Source organism: Bos grunniens, chromosome 17, assembly GCF_055505025.1.
Source record: "Bos grunniens cultivar Pamir isolate PY7600 chromosome 17, Bosgru_T2T1.0, whole genome shotgun sequence".
In the NCBI taxonomy this organism is placed as follows: domain Eukaryota; kingdom Metazoa; phylum Chordata; class Mammalia; order Artiodactyla; family Bovidae; genus Bos; species Bos grunniens.
Window position 1 is genome coordinate 66,122,114 of NC_141181.1, and position 13,062 is coordinate 66,135,175.

At 51.9% G+C, this 13,062-nt stretch overlaps 1 protein-coding gene across 6 annotated transcripts in view; it reads left to right on the top strand.

Annotated features, from left to right (window-relative positions):
- Nucleotides 1-13,062, top strand: part of MYO18B (myosin XVIIIB) — a 233,054-nt gene that overhangs the window by 194,187 nt on the left and 25,805 nt on the right. For all 6 annotated transcript variants that reach the window (XM_086345996.1, XM_086346001.1, XM_086345999.1 and 3 more), the window contains one exon: nucleotides 3,792-3,922. In XM_086345996.1, the coding sequence (XP_086202122.1) occupies nucleotides 3,792-3,922 (131 nt within the window). The remainder of the gene's footprint in view (nucleotides 1-3,791; nucleotides 3,923-13,062) is intronic.

The window sequence follows — 13,062 nt, forward strand, 5'->3', positions numbered from 1 at the left end:
GTGCTGCTGTTGCTGCTGCTAAGTCGCTTCAGTCATAGATGGCAGCCCACCAGGTTCCCCCATCCCTGGGATTCTCCAGGCAAGAACACTGGAGTGGGTCGCCATTTCCTTCTCCAATGCATGAAAGTGAAAAGTAAAAGTGAAGTCTCTCGGTCGTGTCTGACTCCTAGCGACCCCGTGGACTGCAGCCTACCAGGCTCCTCCATCCATGGGATTCTCCAGGCAAGAGTACTGGAGTGGAGTGCCATCGCCTTCTCCAGAGCGTGATGTGCATCCCCAGGCAAATTGGAGGGTGGAGCCCAGAGGGTGGAGCCCAGAGGGCAAGGGGTGTGATGGAGAGTGAGGGGGTAGCGGCAGGTCCCTGGAACCACCTGCCTCATCTGTCTGTGGATGGTTTTCTTGTTCTCGACTCTCCTTGCTGTCTAGCTAACTTCGACTCTTCTTGCTGTCTAGCTAACTCACTCTTTAAGCTGCCCGTGCTTTCTGCCCCCTGCTTCTCCTCTGCAGATGGTGAAAAGCTTTCAGAGGCCTGCATTCCAGCCTCCTTATTCTCTGTGTGACCTTGGCGGACCACCTCAGTGCTGCAGGGACACCCACCCGGTTGCTGCTTGTTCTCTCAGAACTAAAAGATAGTAACGCCTCTGCTGGCCAGGCCTTTCCTCTCTGCCACGCTCATTCTGTGCTCACAGCAGCCCTGTGCAGGGGCCGCTGCTGCCTCCATCTTACCCATGGGGATCAGAGAGGTTGAGTAACTCGCTGAAGGTCACACAGCCTGTGGGTGGGAGAGCTTGGATTTGAACCCAGGCATCCTGGCTCCAGAGCCTACTTTCATGATCATGATAATGCAGATCGGACCCACCTCAGGTCCCCATTTCCTCTGCTGAGCTGCTTAGTCCCAGCCCAGAGCTCCCCGTCCCTAAGACCCAGCACCTACACCGTCCCTGTCCTCCAGGAGGGCCCCTGCAGGTCAAGGTTGGAGGGCCTTCTCTGCATGATGTTGGCATGGGCCAAGGTCACCCAAGCACAACTGGGAGGGGACGTCTGGGCTCCTCTCGCTTGGCTCACATGGCACAGGGGCCTCACCTGAGAACCCAAGACCCAGCTGCCTGACTTTGTGGTCTCTTGACTGTGTGACCGTGGGCAGGTCTTTTTGCTGCTCTGGTGCTCAGTCTCCTCATCTCTAAAAGGAACATTCACCACGTGCCTGGCATGGCCCTGAGGTGCCTGGCATGCCTGACGTGCCTGGCACGGCCCTGACGGGGCCGTTGGGTAGCATGTCTGTGTCTTAGAAACACACTGATGCCTCGTCCCCTCGCCTCCCAGGGACGCTGTCATCCTGGCCCACTAGCGAGGAGCTGAGCTCGGGCGACGCCCCTGCAGTCTCCTGGGATTGTGCGCCCAGCCGTCTTCCCGGTGTCTCGACGAGCTGACAAGCACCCCCTCACCGCCCCACAGTGTGTTATTTCCTCTGACAGTCCGCCAGCCTCCTGCCTGGGGGCCCCCGCCTCAGACCGCCTCTCACCTCATCAGCACCGAGCTGGGGATTTCACAGCTGGCAGTTTCAATCAGCCGTGGTGTTCCACCAGCCCCTGTGCGCACCCCCCACCTCTCCACGCCGCCCCTTCCCTCGTCAGCTGGGCTTGACCCTTCGGCTTCCTCAGTCTTTGCTCACTCTCTCTCTCAAATTGAAAAAGACACACAATCAGGGAAAAGGCACAGACTTACAATACTGTGGATGGACTGGCTGGCCTGCTACAGGGATCTGAATGTGTCCCTGCAAAGGGAGCCCTGGGCCTCGCTGGCTTTCCCAGGGGCAGGCAGACAGAGCCCCAGAAAGATCACTGGCCAGTGAGCGAGGCAGACCAGAGGTTTTCCCCTTGCTGCCCCAAGTGACTTCCCTGGCCTCAGTTTCCTCATCTGCAAAATAAAAGCCATCCCAGGCTCAGAGAAGGGCTGTACTGTTGGTGAGTCTCAGGGGGAGCTGAGAGCCGTACTTAAATGGACCCAGAGTCCTTATATTTTCACCCTTCACGCTCTCATCAGTTGATATATACCTGTTGTCTAAGACAACAGTCAAAAAGAAACTTGACCTAAGAGCAGCTTGAAGGAAAATCCTATCCCTCACCCACCTTTGCTCCTATTTGTAAATATTCTCAGCTCTCCACTGCTTTCCCAGCTGCACATGTGCTGTTTGCATGGAGACCTGGGCATCATATTTTCTGTTCTTTTCTGCTTGCTTGACATTATTTTGAGAAGGGTTCCCCGCTGGCGCCACCCTGATTGCTCGTGTTGGCTTCTGTCTGAGCATCAGAGCGACGCACTGCATCGCGGTTTCCCTACCAGTCCCCGTGGCTGGGCGGCGGGGCGGCTCTCGGGCTCTCGGTGCCATCAGTAGCTCCATTCCAAGCGTCCTCGGGTCCAGGGCCTTGCTCTGCACCCCCCCCCCTTTTTAATGTTTATTATTTATTTTATCGTTGGTTGCACTGGGTCTTCACTGCTGCATACTGGCTTTCTCTAGTTGCAGTGCATGAGCGTCTAATTGCGGTGGCCTCTCTGGTTGCAGAGCGCAGTCTCTAGGTGCACAGACTTCAGTAGTCGTGACTCGCAGGCTCAGTAGTTGTGACACACGGGCTTAGTTGCCCTGTGGCGTGTGGGATCTTCCCAGACCAGGAGTCGAACTCGTGTCCCCTGCGTTGGCAGGCAGAGTCTTAACCTCTGGACCAGAAGGGAAGCCCTGCTCTGCCTTTTGACTCTTCCCCCCGCTAGGATTAGCTCCCAGAAGGTGGGTCTCTGGGTTGAACCCAGAGTTTCTCAGGCTGGATGCTGGTGACACTCTTGTGAGGTAATCGGTCCTCAGTGGTGGGGCTGCTCTGTGAACTGAGGATGCTGGAAAGCACCTTTGGCCTCTGCTCTGCGAGAGGCCACCAGACCCCCATGTCACAACCAGCAACGCCTCTACACAGTGTCCCCCGGAGGGCAGACTCACCCTCAGCTGACAGTCATTGTGCAAACGGGGAGCCGTGTGTGGAAAACGTTACACATGGCAGTCAGAGGCTTTCCATAGAGTCTGGATAAAATCCGATTAGGGCGGAAAGTAACTGGATCAGCACAGGTGGAGTCTGCTGCACCCACCTCAGTTCCAGCTCGAGTTCCATTCAGGCCTCCCCCAGGCCTCAGCTCTTCATCTGCGAAATGGGGACAGTGATAGAGCCGCGTGCCAGGCTCGTGAGCAGAGAGTGAGGGCAGGAGCCCAAAACGCTGAACGAAGCACTGGGCATGGAAAGGTCTCAGTACACATCAGTGGTGCTGGCCAGCTCCAGAGGGAGCCCCACTGGGGTTTCTGTCTTTGCCCGTGCTGCCTTTGAGGGTATCGGGAGGGCTGAGGGAGCCTGGGTGGCAGAGTTGAAAGGGACCCACTCTTCTGCCCTCCCCGCAACCTCCCGCTCCACATCCACCCCGGGGCGGGACTCAGCCTCCAGAACCAGCCTCAGCGGCTCTCCTGGGAAACATCACTGAGTCTTACGTCTGCCATCCATCTAGGGCGTTCTGTGTGGGGTCGCACAGGCTGGGTCTAGCATTTCTGGTGTGTGTGAGCTCCTGAGGCATCTATTTCCTCCTCTGAAATCTGTAGCATCTGTCTGAGGCTCCATGAGCCCTTCCTTAGGGAGAGCCCCTCGTGGGTACCCACCATGTCACAGGGTCCCGGTGAACACCAGGCTCCTCCCCAGAGCTCTTGTAAGTGAGTGGGGGTCTCGCCCAGGGCCAACGTGTGTTGTGGTCTCTGTCCCCAGGAGAAGTACGTGGAGGAGCTCGCCGCAATACGACAGACCCTGCAGACTGACCTGGAGACGTCCATCCGACGGATCGCCGACCTGCAGGCAGCCTTGGAGGAGGTGGCATCCAGTGACAGCGACACAGAGAGGTGCCTGCGAGGGGCAGGCGGGGCGGGGCCGACGGGGGGCTGCGACAGCGACACAGAGAGGTGCCTTCGAGGGGCAGGCAGGGCTGGGCACGGCGGGGGGCTGTGCCCTGGGGGCTCTGCGGTCTTCAGTGGGCAGGGCTCCCCTCTCCAGTCTGGGGGCCCGGGGATTCAGGCGCACTGTGGGTGGGAGGATAACTGGCTGGCTCAGGCGAGCAGAGGCGGGATGCTCCCCGCTGGTGGTACCGTCCTTGCTGTGGTCCTGGGCTGGTGACCGCTGCTCAGAGGCGGACTTCTGCCGACTCCCCCGTGAAGGTGTTCATTTTCAACATCAGTGTGATACAGACCCAATGGATTTACCATGTTCTGGCCTCTAAATGAAGGGCTTTATCTAAAAAATCCTCAGTTTGTGCGAAAATCGCTTCCACGCCAATATCCTGAGGATTTCTATGACGCCCACTAATGTGCAAAGCTGTGAAATTGCTGGTAAAATGGCAAATCCTGATCCTGCAGCAGCCTCCCAGCTCATGGTCACATTCAGGGTCCCCGTCCCCCCCCCCCCACCAGTTTTATTAGAGTCATGACAGGACCAGCGTCTGTAATTACAAACCCCTGGCGTCAATACTACCCACTCCGTGCTTGGGCTGGCTTCTCCATTAATGGAAATGCTAGAGCTTTTGCATTAATTATAAAGGGAATTAATGACTGTATATACAAGTATTGGAGGTTTTTACAAATGAGCAAAACTTTTAAACCATTTTTACTTGCACAGAAGTAGATTGCTTTTCTAATAAACAGTAAAAGTTCTAAAAATAACAAGACTGAAAAGAGGCAGAGAGTCTGTTCTTGGAGGTACAGGGACAGGCTGGGAAGGTGTGACAGGGAACCAGGGACAACAACCTGTGAAACAGCCTGTGTTCAGGACAGTGTGAGGGGCGAGATGGTCACAGGACCCCCGGTGTGAAAAAATGGCGTCTTGGATCTGGATGAGCCCAGGCCGTGCGTGGGATACTTGCAGCTGCAAGAGGGGGCGGCCTGGGGAGGGCGCAGGTGCTGCCTTTCATCCAGCCCGATTTCCAATCAGGGATCTGGGGATTCATTTCAAACTTGAACCAGGGGTTTAAGTTTGTCAACTAGCTGGCTCAGATGGTAAAGAATCTGCCTGCGATGCAGGAGACATGGGTTCAATTCCTGGATGGGAAAGATCCCCTAGAGAAGGAAATGGCAACCCAGTCTAGTATTCTTGCTTGGAGAGTCCCATGGACAATGGAGCCTGGCAGGCTACAGTCCATGGGGTTTAAAGAGCCCGACACAACTTACCAGCTACCACCTGTGTTCTTATCTGGAGAATGCCCTGGACAAAGGGGCCTGGTTGGCTACAGTCATTGGGGTCGCAAAGAATCAGGCATGACTGAGCGACCTAACACTTTTACTTTCCTCCAGTTATTCAACCTCTCTGAGCCTCAGTCTCTTCATCTGTAAGAGGGGTTGATAATAAGAAGTAAGTGAAAAAATCCAACCCTGGCACAGGCCCGTGTACTTGGCGGGGCTCAGCCATCATCAGTTTCATTCATTCATCCCTGTGATTGGCTCTACCTGTTCCACGCCACACTGAGCTGGGCGTTTGTCTCAGTCAGCTTGCTTCTTGTCATCATGTGTCTCTGTCCTAGAGACACAGGGAGATTGAATAACTTGCCCGGGGACAGGCAGAAGTTAAATTCCTGAGGAGTAGAGAGGGAGGAGAGCACAGGCCTCTGCCTCTGTGGAGCCCACATTCCGTGTGTGTGTATGTGTGTGTGTGTGTGTGTCCCTGCCCGTGAGTATAGCGGGCAGACTGGTGAATGGAACACTAGACTACAGTAGGAGTTACAAAGACAGAGAACACGATGCTTTGATGAATAGCAGGGGTACACCTGGCCTCTCTGAGAGGAAGAATTGAACTGAAACCCGGGCTGAAAGAAGGAGCCAGAGGCAGGAGCTCCGGAGAAAAGTGAGTCAGGGCTGACAAGGAGTGTTCTGGAAGTAAACAGCCTGCCCAAGTGAGATGAATGGGAAAGAGCAAAAGTCTCCTGCTCTTCTTCCTTCCCTCTTTCCCACCTTTCTTCGCCTTTTGAAGTGGCCCACTGTGTCCTCATGAAGCACCCCAGGACTCCAGGCAGGATCAGCAGCATAACCCATGAGTCCACGGAGGAATGAGAACCTGGGGCTTTTTGTTCAGAATCAGTTCAGTTCAGTCGCTTGGTCATGTCCAACTCTTTGAGACCCCATGGACTGCAGCACACCAGGCTTCCCTTTCATTACTAACTCCCAGACCTTGCTCAAACTCATGTCCATTGACTCGGTGATGCCATCCAACCATCTCATCCTCTGTAGTCCCCTTCTCCTCCTGCCTTCAGTCTTTCCCAGCATCAGGGTCTTTTCAAATGAGTCAGCTCTTCGCATCAGGTGGCCAAAGTATTGGAGTTTCAGCTTCAGCATCAGTCCTTCCAATGAATATTCAAGACTGATTTCCTTTAGGATGGACTGGTTGGACCTCCTAGCAGGCCAAGGAACTCTCAAGAGTCTTCTTCAACACCACAGTTAAAAAGCATTAATTCTTCGGTGCTCAGCTTTCTTTATAGTCCAACTCTAAAATCGATGACGTGACTACTGGAAAAACCATAGCTTTGACTAGACGGACTTTTGTTGGCAAAGTAATGTCTCTGCTTTTTAATATGTTGTCTAGGTTGGTCATAACTTTTCTTCCAAGGAGCAAACATCTTTTAATTTCATGGCTGCAGTCACCATCTGCAGTGATTTTGGAGCCCCCCAAAATAAAGTCTCTCACTATTTCCATTGTTTCCCCATCTATTTGCCATGAAGTCTTGGGACCAGATGCCATGATCTTAGTGTTCTGAATGTTGAGTTTTAAACCAACTTTTTCACTCTCCTCTTTCACTTTCATCAAGATGCTCTTTAGTTCTTCTTTGCTTTCTACCATAAGGGTAGTGTCATCTGCATATCTGAGGTTATTAATATTTCTCCTGGCAATCTTGATCCCAGCTTGTGCTTCATCCAGCCCAGCGTTTCTCATGATGTACTCTGCATGTAAGTTAAATTATCAGAGTGACAGTATACAGCCTTGACGTACTCCTTTCCTGATTTGGAAAGAGTCTGTTGTTCCATGTCCAGTTCTGTTGCTTCTTGACCTGCACACAGATTTCTCAGGAGGCAGGTCAGGTGGTCTGGTATTCCCATCTCTTTAAGAATTTTCCACAGTTTGGTGTGATCCACACAGTTAAAGGCTTTGGCATAGTTAATAAAGCAGAAGTAGATTTTTTCCTAGAACTCTCTTGCTTTTTTGATGATCCAGCAGATGTCGGCAATTTGATCTCTGGTTCCTTTTCTAAATCCACCTTGAACATGTGGAAGTTCACGGTTCACATACTGTTGAAGCCTGGCTTGGAGAATTTTGAGCATTACTTTGATAGCATGTGAGATGAGTGCAATTGTGTGGTAGTTTGAGCATTCTTTGGCATTGCCTTTTTTTGGGATTGGAGTGAAAACTGACCTTTTCCAGTTCTGTGGCCACTGCTGAGTTTTCCAAATTTGCTGACATATTGAGTGCAGCACTTTCACAGCATCGTCTTTCAGGATTTGAAATAGCTCAACTGGAATTCCATCACCTCCATTAGCTTTGTTTGTAGTGATGTTTCCTAAGGCCCACTTGACTTTGCATTCCAGGATGTCTGGCTCTAGGTGAGTGATCACACCATCATGATTATCTGGGTCATGAAGATCTTTTTTGTATAGTTCTTCTGTGTATTCTTGCCACCTCTTCTTAGTATCTTCTGCTTCTGTTAGGTCCATACCATTTCTTTCCTTTATTTTGCCCATCTTTGCTTGAAATATTCCCTTGGTATCTCTAATTTTCTTGAAGAGATCTCTAGTCTTTCCCATTCTATTGTTTTCCTCTATTTCTTTGCATTGATTGCTGAGGAAGGCTTTCTTATCTCTCCTTGCTATTCTTTGGAACTCTGCATTCACATGGGTATATCTTTTAACTCAGATGACCATTATATCTACTACTGTGGGCAAGAATCCCTTAGAAGACATGGAGTAGCCATCATAGTCAACAAGAGTCCAAAATGCAGTACTTGGATACAGTCACAAAAACAACAGAATGATCTCTGTTCATTTCCAAGGCAAACCGTTCTGTATCACAGTAATCCAAGTCTATGCCCTGACCAGTAATGCTGAAGAAGCTGAAGTTGAATGGCTTTAGGAAGACCTACAAGACCTTCTAGAACTAACACCCCCAAAAGATGTCCTTCTCATTATAGGGGACTGGAATGCAAAAGTAGGAAGTCAAGAAATACCTGGAGTAACAGGCAAATTTGGCCTTGGAGTACAGAATGAAGCAGGGCAAAGGCTAACAGAGTTTTGCCAAGAGAATGCACTGGTCGTAGCAAGCACCCTCTTCCATCACCAGATTGTCAATACCGAAATCAGATTGATTACATTCTTTGCAGCCAAAGATGGAGAAGCTCTATACAGTCTGCAAAAACAAGACCGGGAGCTGACTGTGGCTCAGATCATGAACTCCTTATTCCCAAAATCAGACCTAAATTGAAGAAAGTAGGGAAAATCACTAGACCATTCAGGTATGACCTAAATCAAATCCTTTACTATTATACAGTGGAAGTGAGAAATAGATTCAAGGGATTAGATCTGATTGGGTGCCTGAAGAACTATGGACAGAGGTTCATGACATTGTACAGGAGGCAGGGATCAAGACCATCCCCAAGAAAAAGAAATACAAAAAGGCAAAACGGTTGTCTGAGGAGGCCTTACAAATAGCTGTGAAAAGAAGAGAAGCAAAAAGCAAAGGAGAAAAGGAAAGATATACCCGTTCGTTCAGAATGGATTCGGAATTTCACGGCAGTCACAGCAAAGCTGCACCACACGCAGGCCCCTCTGGGCGCAGGCTGCGAGCCTGTGAAGCCTCCCTGAGCCCAGGATGCTTCCTGGGAAGCATCTCCTAATCCTCAGCTGCCTTGGCCTCTCTGTCTTATAACTCCCACGGAGCGTGGGTTTCAGTAATGACGTAGGCGTGGGAGGAAACGGGAAAAATCGCCCAGAAAGAAGGCTCAACACTTCTTAAGACCATCCAAGTCATGCTGTCTGGTCACTGCAGTTAAATTGGTTATCAACGAGAAAAAGAAGTGTGCGGGACCCTGGGGTGGAGAGCTGCCATCCAGAGCAGGGCCCCGCGCAAGCTGGGTGCTGCAGGCGCTCTTCCCCGGCAGCTCCGCCCTGCACGCCCCTCATAATTGCCTCATAGCCAGGGGACGGCAGTGTTGATTGGAGCCTGAGGGATTGGTCCAGGTACATCTCTGAACTGAGCTCTCAATTAGGATTCAAACCCACCCTTGGAGAGAGACAGAGCGATGCTTCAGCTGGAGGTGAGGCTCTTTGAGAGACTTGTTCAAATTATGAAAAGTCACATTTCCCCATGTTGGGAATTAGATCCGAGTGTAACAGGCCTTCCAGGCTGGAAACGTGGCTACGTGCTCAGAAAGCCAGGAGGCCGGTGCGGCAGCGTTTCAGCGCATGCTCGCCAGCACGGGTGCCCTTGCGCTATAACTTAGACTAGGGCATCAGCCTCCTTAGATTAGTGGAGAACACTTTAAGCTGTTCCCCTAGGCTCAGAGAACGCTCATGACTCGTGCATCAGCCGACAGCCCCATCTGTTCTTGCCCAGGGTCTGTGGTGTCATCACCTCAGCTGGGAGTTTGGGATGGGGTTGGTGGGGAGTTCAGAAAGGTCAGTGGATGACCCCTGACCCCTAGGTCAGCCAAGAGTTTCCACGCCAGCTGGCTCCATCTGAGACGAAGGCTGTGGAAAGGCGTCCTCTAGTGCTGTGTTGAGTGTAAGTTGTACATTTTCCAACATCTATGCTGCTAACTTGAAGAATTTGAGCTGTGGTGAGAGAAGTAGAAAGATCTGGGCCTAAGCAAAGGTTGCGGCTGCCACCGAGGGCATCATCCCGCTTCGGCTTATTCAGTAGTGGGCCCAGGCTCTAGCCAGACTGCAAGAGTTCCTGCTGTGAAGTAGGGCAGGCTTGAGGCCCGTCCACCCTTCTCTTCCCACAAAGCTCTTAACCTCCTGCTTTTGCTTAGAAGTGGCTCACAACATTTCTCTATGATTCTGAGTCATTCCAAGTTACATCCCAGGGCCCTTAGTGCAGGACCGCAGGCTCATATGACGCCACGGAGGACACTGGTCTTTCTTTCTTTCTTAAATTTATTTTTGACGGTGCTGGGTCTTCGTTGCTGTGCGTAGGCTCTCTCTAGGTGCGGTGAGTGGGAGCTACTCTTCTTTGTGGCGTGCAGGCTTCTCATTGCGTCCACCTCTCTCGTTGTGGAACGTGGGCCTAGGCGCGTGGGCTCAGTAACTGTGGTGCTGAGTTGCCCCCACAGAGTGTGGAACCTTCACGGACCAGGGATGGAGCCCATGTCCCCTTCATTGGCAGGCAGATTCTTAACCACTGGACCACTGGGGAGGTCCAGATACCCAGCCAGTGGGCTTCTTGGGGAATGAGGGCTCCAAACCACTTCATCCACCCTGGCGTCACAGGACACACTGACCGTTGTGCTACTGGCATCTCTTTCCTGAGGACTGACTTTGTGCCAGGCTACACAGCCTACCTGCCTTCCGTGCATAGTTCTCACAACAACCCTCTGAGGGTAGTAACCATTATCACCCCCAGTGTACAGACGAAGAAACTGCAGCTTAGACAAGTCAGGAAACTGGCCCCAGCTCACACAGTAAGTGACGGGGCTGTAATCTGATTCCAGGTTGACCCCGTCACCCACACTTCCAGTGAGCAAGCCCTGCTGTCATGTCAGACATACCCCATCTTTCCCCTTTCTCTTGTCAAAGTCTCGGTTCTCTGCCAAGTTTACTGGCCTGTCATCCTGGTGAGCTTGTGTCTGTCACTGTGACATGGGGCCAGTGCATCTGTGCGTCACTTCCCAGGCAGTGTTTGTATTCAGACCAGAGCTGTCTGGCAAAGGCTCCATGGAAGGGAATACAATGGGAGACGTTTAATTACTTCTGTTGCTCACCAGCAGTCCACCTGTCCACAAGTGCCTCGCCCATGCTCCTCTTGAAAAGTCACAGGAACCAAGGCAAGAGAAAGAACCACTGAGCACATGTCAGGAGATGAGGGAGAAACCAGGGACCACATATCATGTACCAATGCTGGTGGCACTGCCAAGGAGATCAGGACCAGGGACAGGTCGCCTGCCCTTCCTGGGCCTCTGCTTGCCTGCCCAGCAGATTAAAATCACCATCATCACCATCACCATCATTGAGTCCCTCCTGTGTCAGGGCGGAAGGAACGGTCAGGAACAGGCAGACATGGGTCTGCCTCATGAGCTTGAGGTCAGACTTTTTCTTCATGTCGTGGAAGGGTCAGTGCGTTTTAAACTCTCTAGTTAGGAAGAACCCCCTATTACACCAAAGGAAACGCCTATAGGAAATTCTGCCTCAGGATGGAGTATAGCCATCCTCGGATTGGAGTGAGAGAGGAGGGTTCCCTGTGGGTGGACTCAGTGTTTAAATCTGCCCTCCTTCTGAAAGGGCTCTTCCCCCAGACTAGAGACGCGCTTTGAGATGTCCAGTTGTGCTGTGCCTTGGTTAGTTATATTGTGCTCTAAGGATGCTCCCTTGCAGGATGCAGGTAAAGATCAGTATTCAGTCCACTGAAGTGGGTGAGGAAGTACACCTGGATGCCCAGACCTTGTCTGCTGCAGAGCTCAAGGCTAGTCGCCCTCAGGGTTATGGGGATGTTCGCTTGTCCAGGCACCCACCGGGATCTCTGGGCCCAGCCTCTCTTACTCAGGCTCACAGACTCCCGGGTGGACAGTGGGCCCGAAGCTCCTCCCTCTCAGTCATCAGGCCTCCAGCCCTGCGGTGGCCAGTTTTTTCCCTTCCTCCCTGCTCTCGGGCAAGAGAAACCTTGTTCTTCTGTTTCTGAGGGGAGTGCCACACCATTTTGAACTGTACGGGTTGGACTGCAGGGCTCTTCAGTTCTTTTTTTTCTTTCTCTGAGCATTTCAGAAGATGCAGCCCTATTCACTCAAACCCTTCCCTCTGCTTTCCAGGCCCCCTGCCTACCACATTCTAGCTTCTTTGGTCAGCTGGAACCAGCATCCTTAACTGGGGTCTGTGAATGGGTAGATCAAGTGAGGGGTGTCCATGCATGAGTTCTAGAGATCATACCATGAACCCAGAGATTCTGCACTAAAATTCGAGTCTGTGTTTGTGCATCTGGGGAGGTGGAAGTCCCACAGTCCTCATAAACGATGCTTATAAAAGGCCCGGGACTCCTGCTCCAGGACCTCCATGCATCCTCTCCATTGTGCATGGTCTTTAAGCGTCCAAGCTAGACAGGGCCTCAGCATCTTGGTCCAGAAGCCTCATTTCACAGACGGGGACGCCTGTCACCCCAGACGGGACAGAAGGCTGAGGCCACACGGAGGGCACAAGGATTCAGTCACCGTCCTTCCCAGCCTGGCGCTCCTTCCGCAGCCCCAGCGCACAGAGCCTTAGAGGAGACTCAGACACCAGTGGGAACAGAGCTGGCGCTACTCACTTAGACCACTTCAGTTAAAGTTCTGAAGTATTTTTAAATAGTTTGTTAAAAAGTTGTATCAAAAAAAAATTATCCTCAAGAAGATTTAGGGTCATTAGAAAAGATACTTTCATTCTATCTCTTGCTGTCATAGCAAATTAGCTCAAATTTCATAACACAGGAATGCCCCTGCCTCACATCAAAGTGACAGACGCAAGTTCGCCGGCATGACAGGCCAGTGACTTGGCCAAGAACAAAGACCTTGACAAGACAAAGGGCTGGAATCTGAGTCTCCCTGGGCTAGAGTCAGAGTGTCAGCAGGGCTCCGCTCCTTCTGGAGTCTCTGGAGGAGAGTCTATTTCCTCACCAGCTTCCAGAAGACACCCACATCCCTTGGCTCATGGCCCCTTCCATCCTCAGAGCCAGAAATGTTGCATCTCTGACTGTTGTTCCATAGTCACAAGTCCCTGTGACCGAACCTGGAGAAAGGTCTCTGCTTTTAAGGACCAGAGTCATTAGAGGG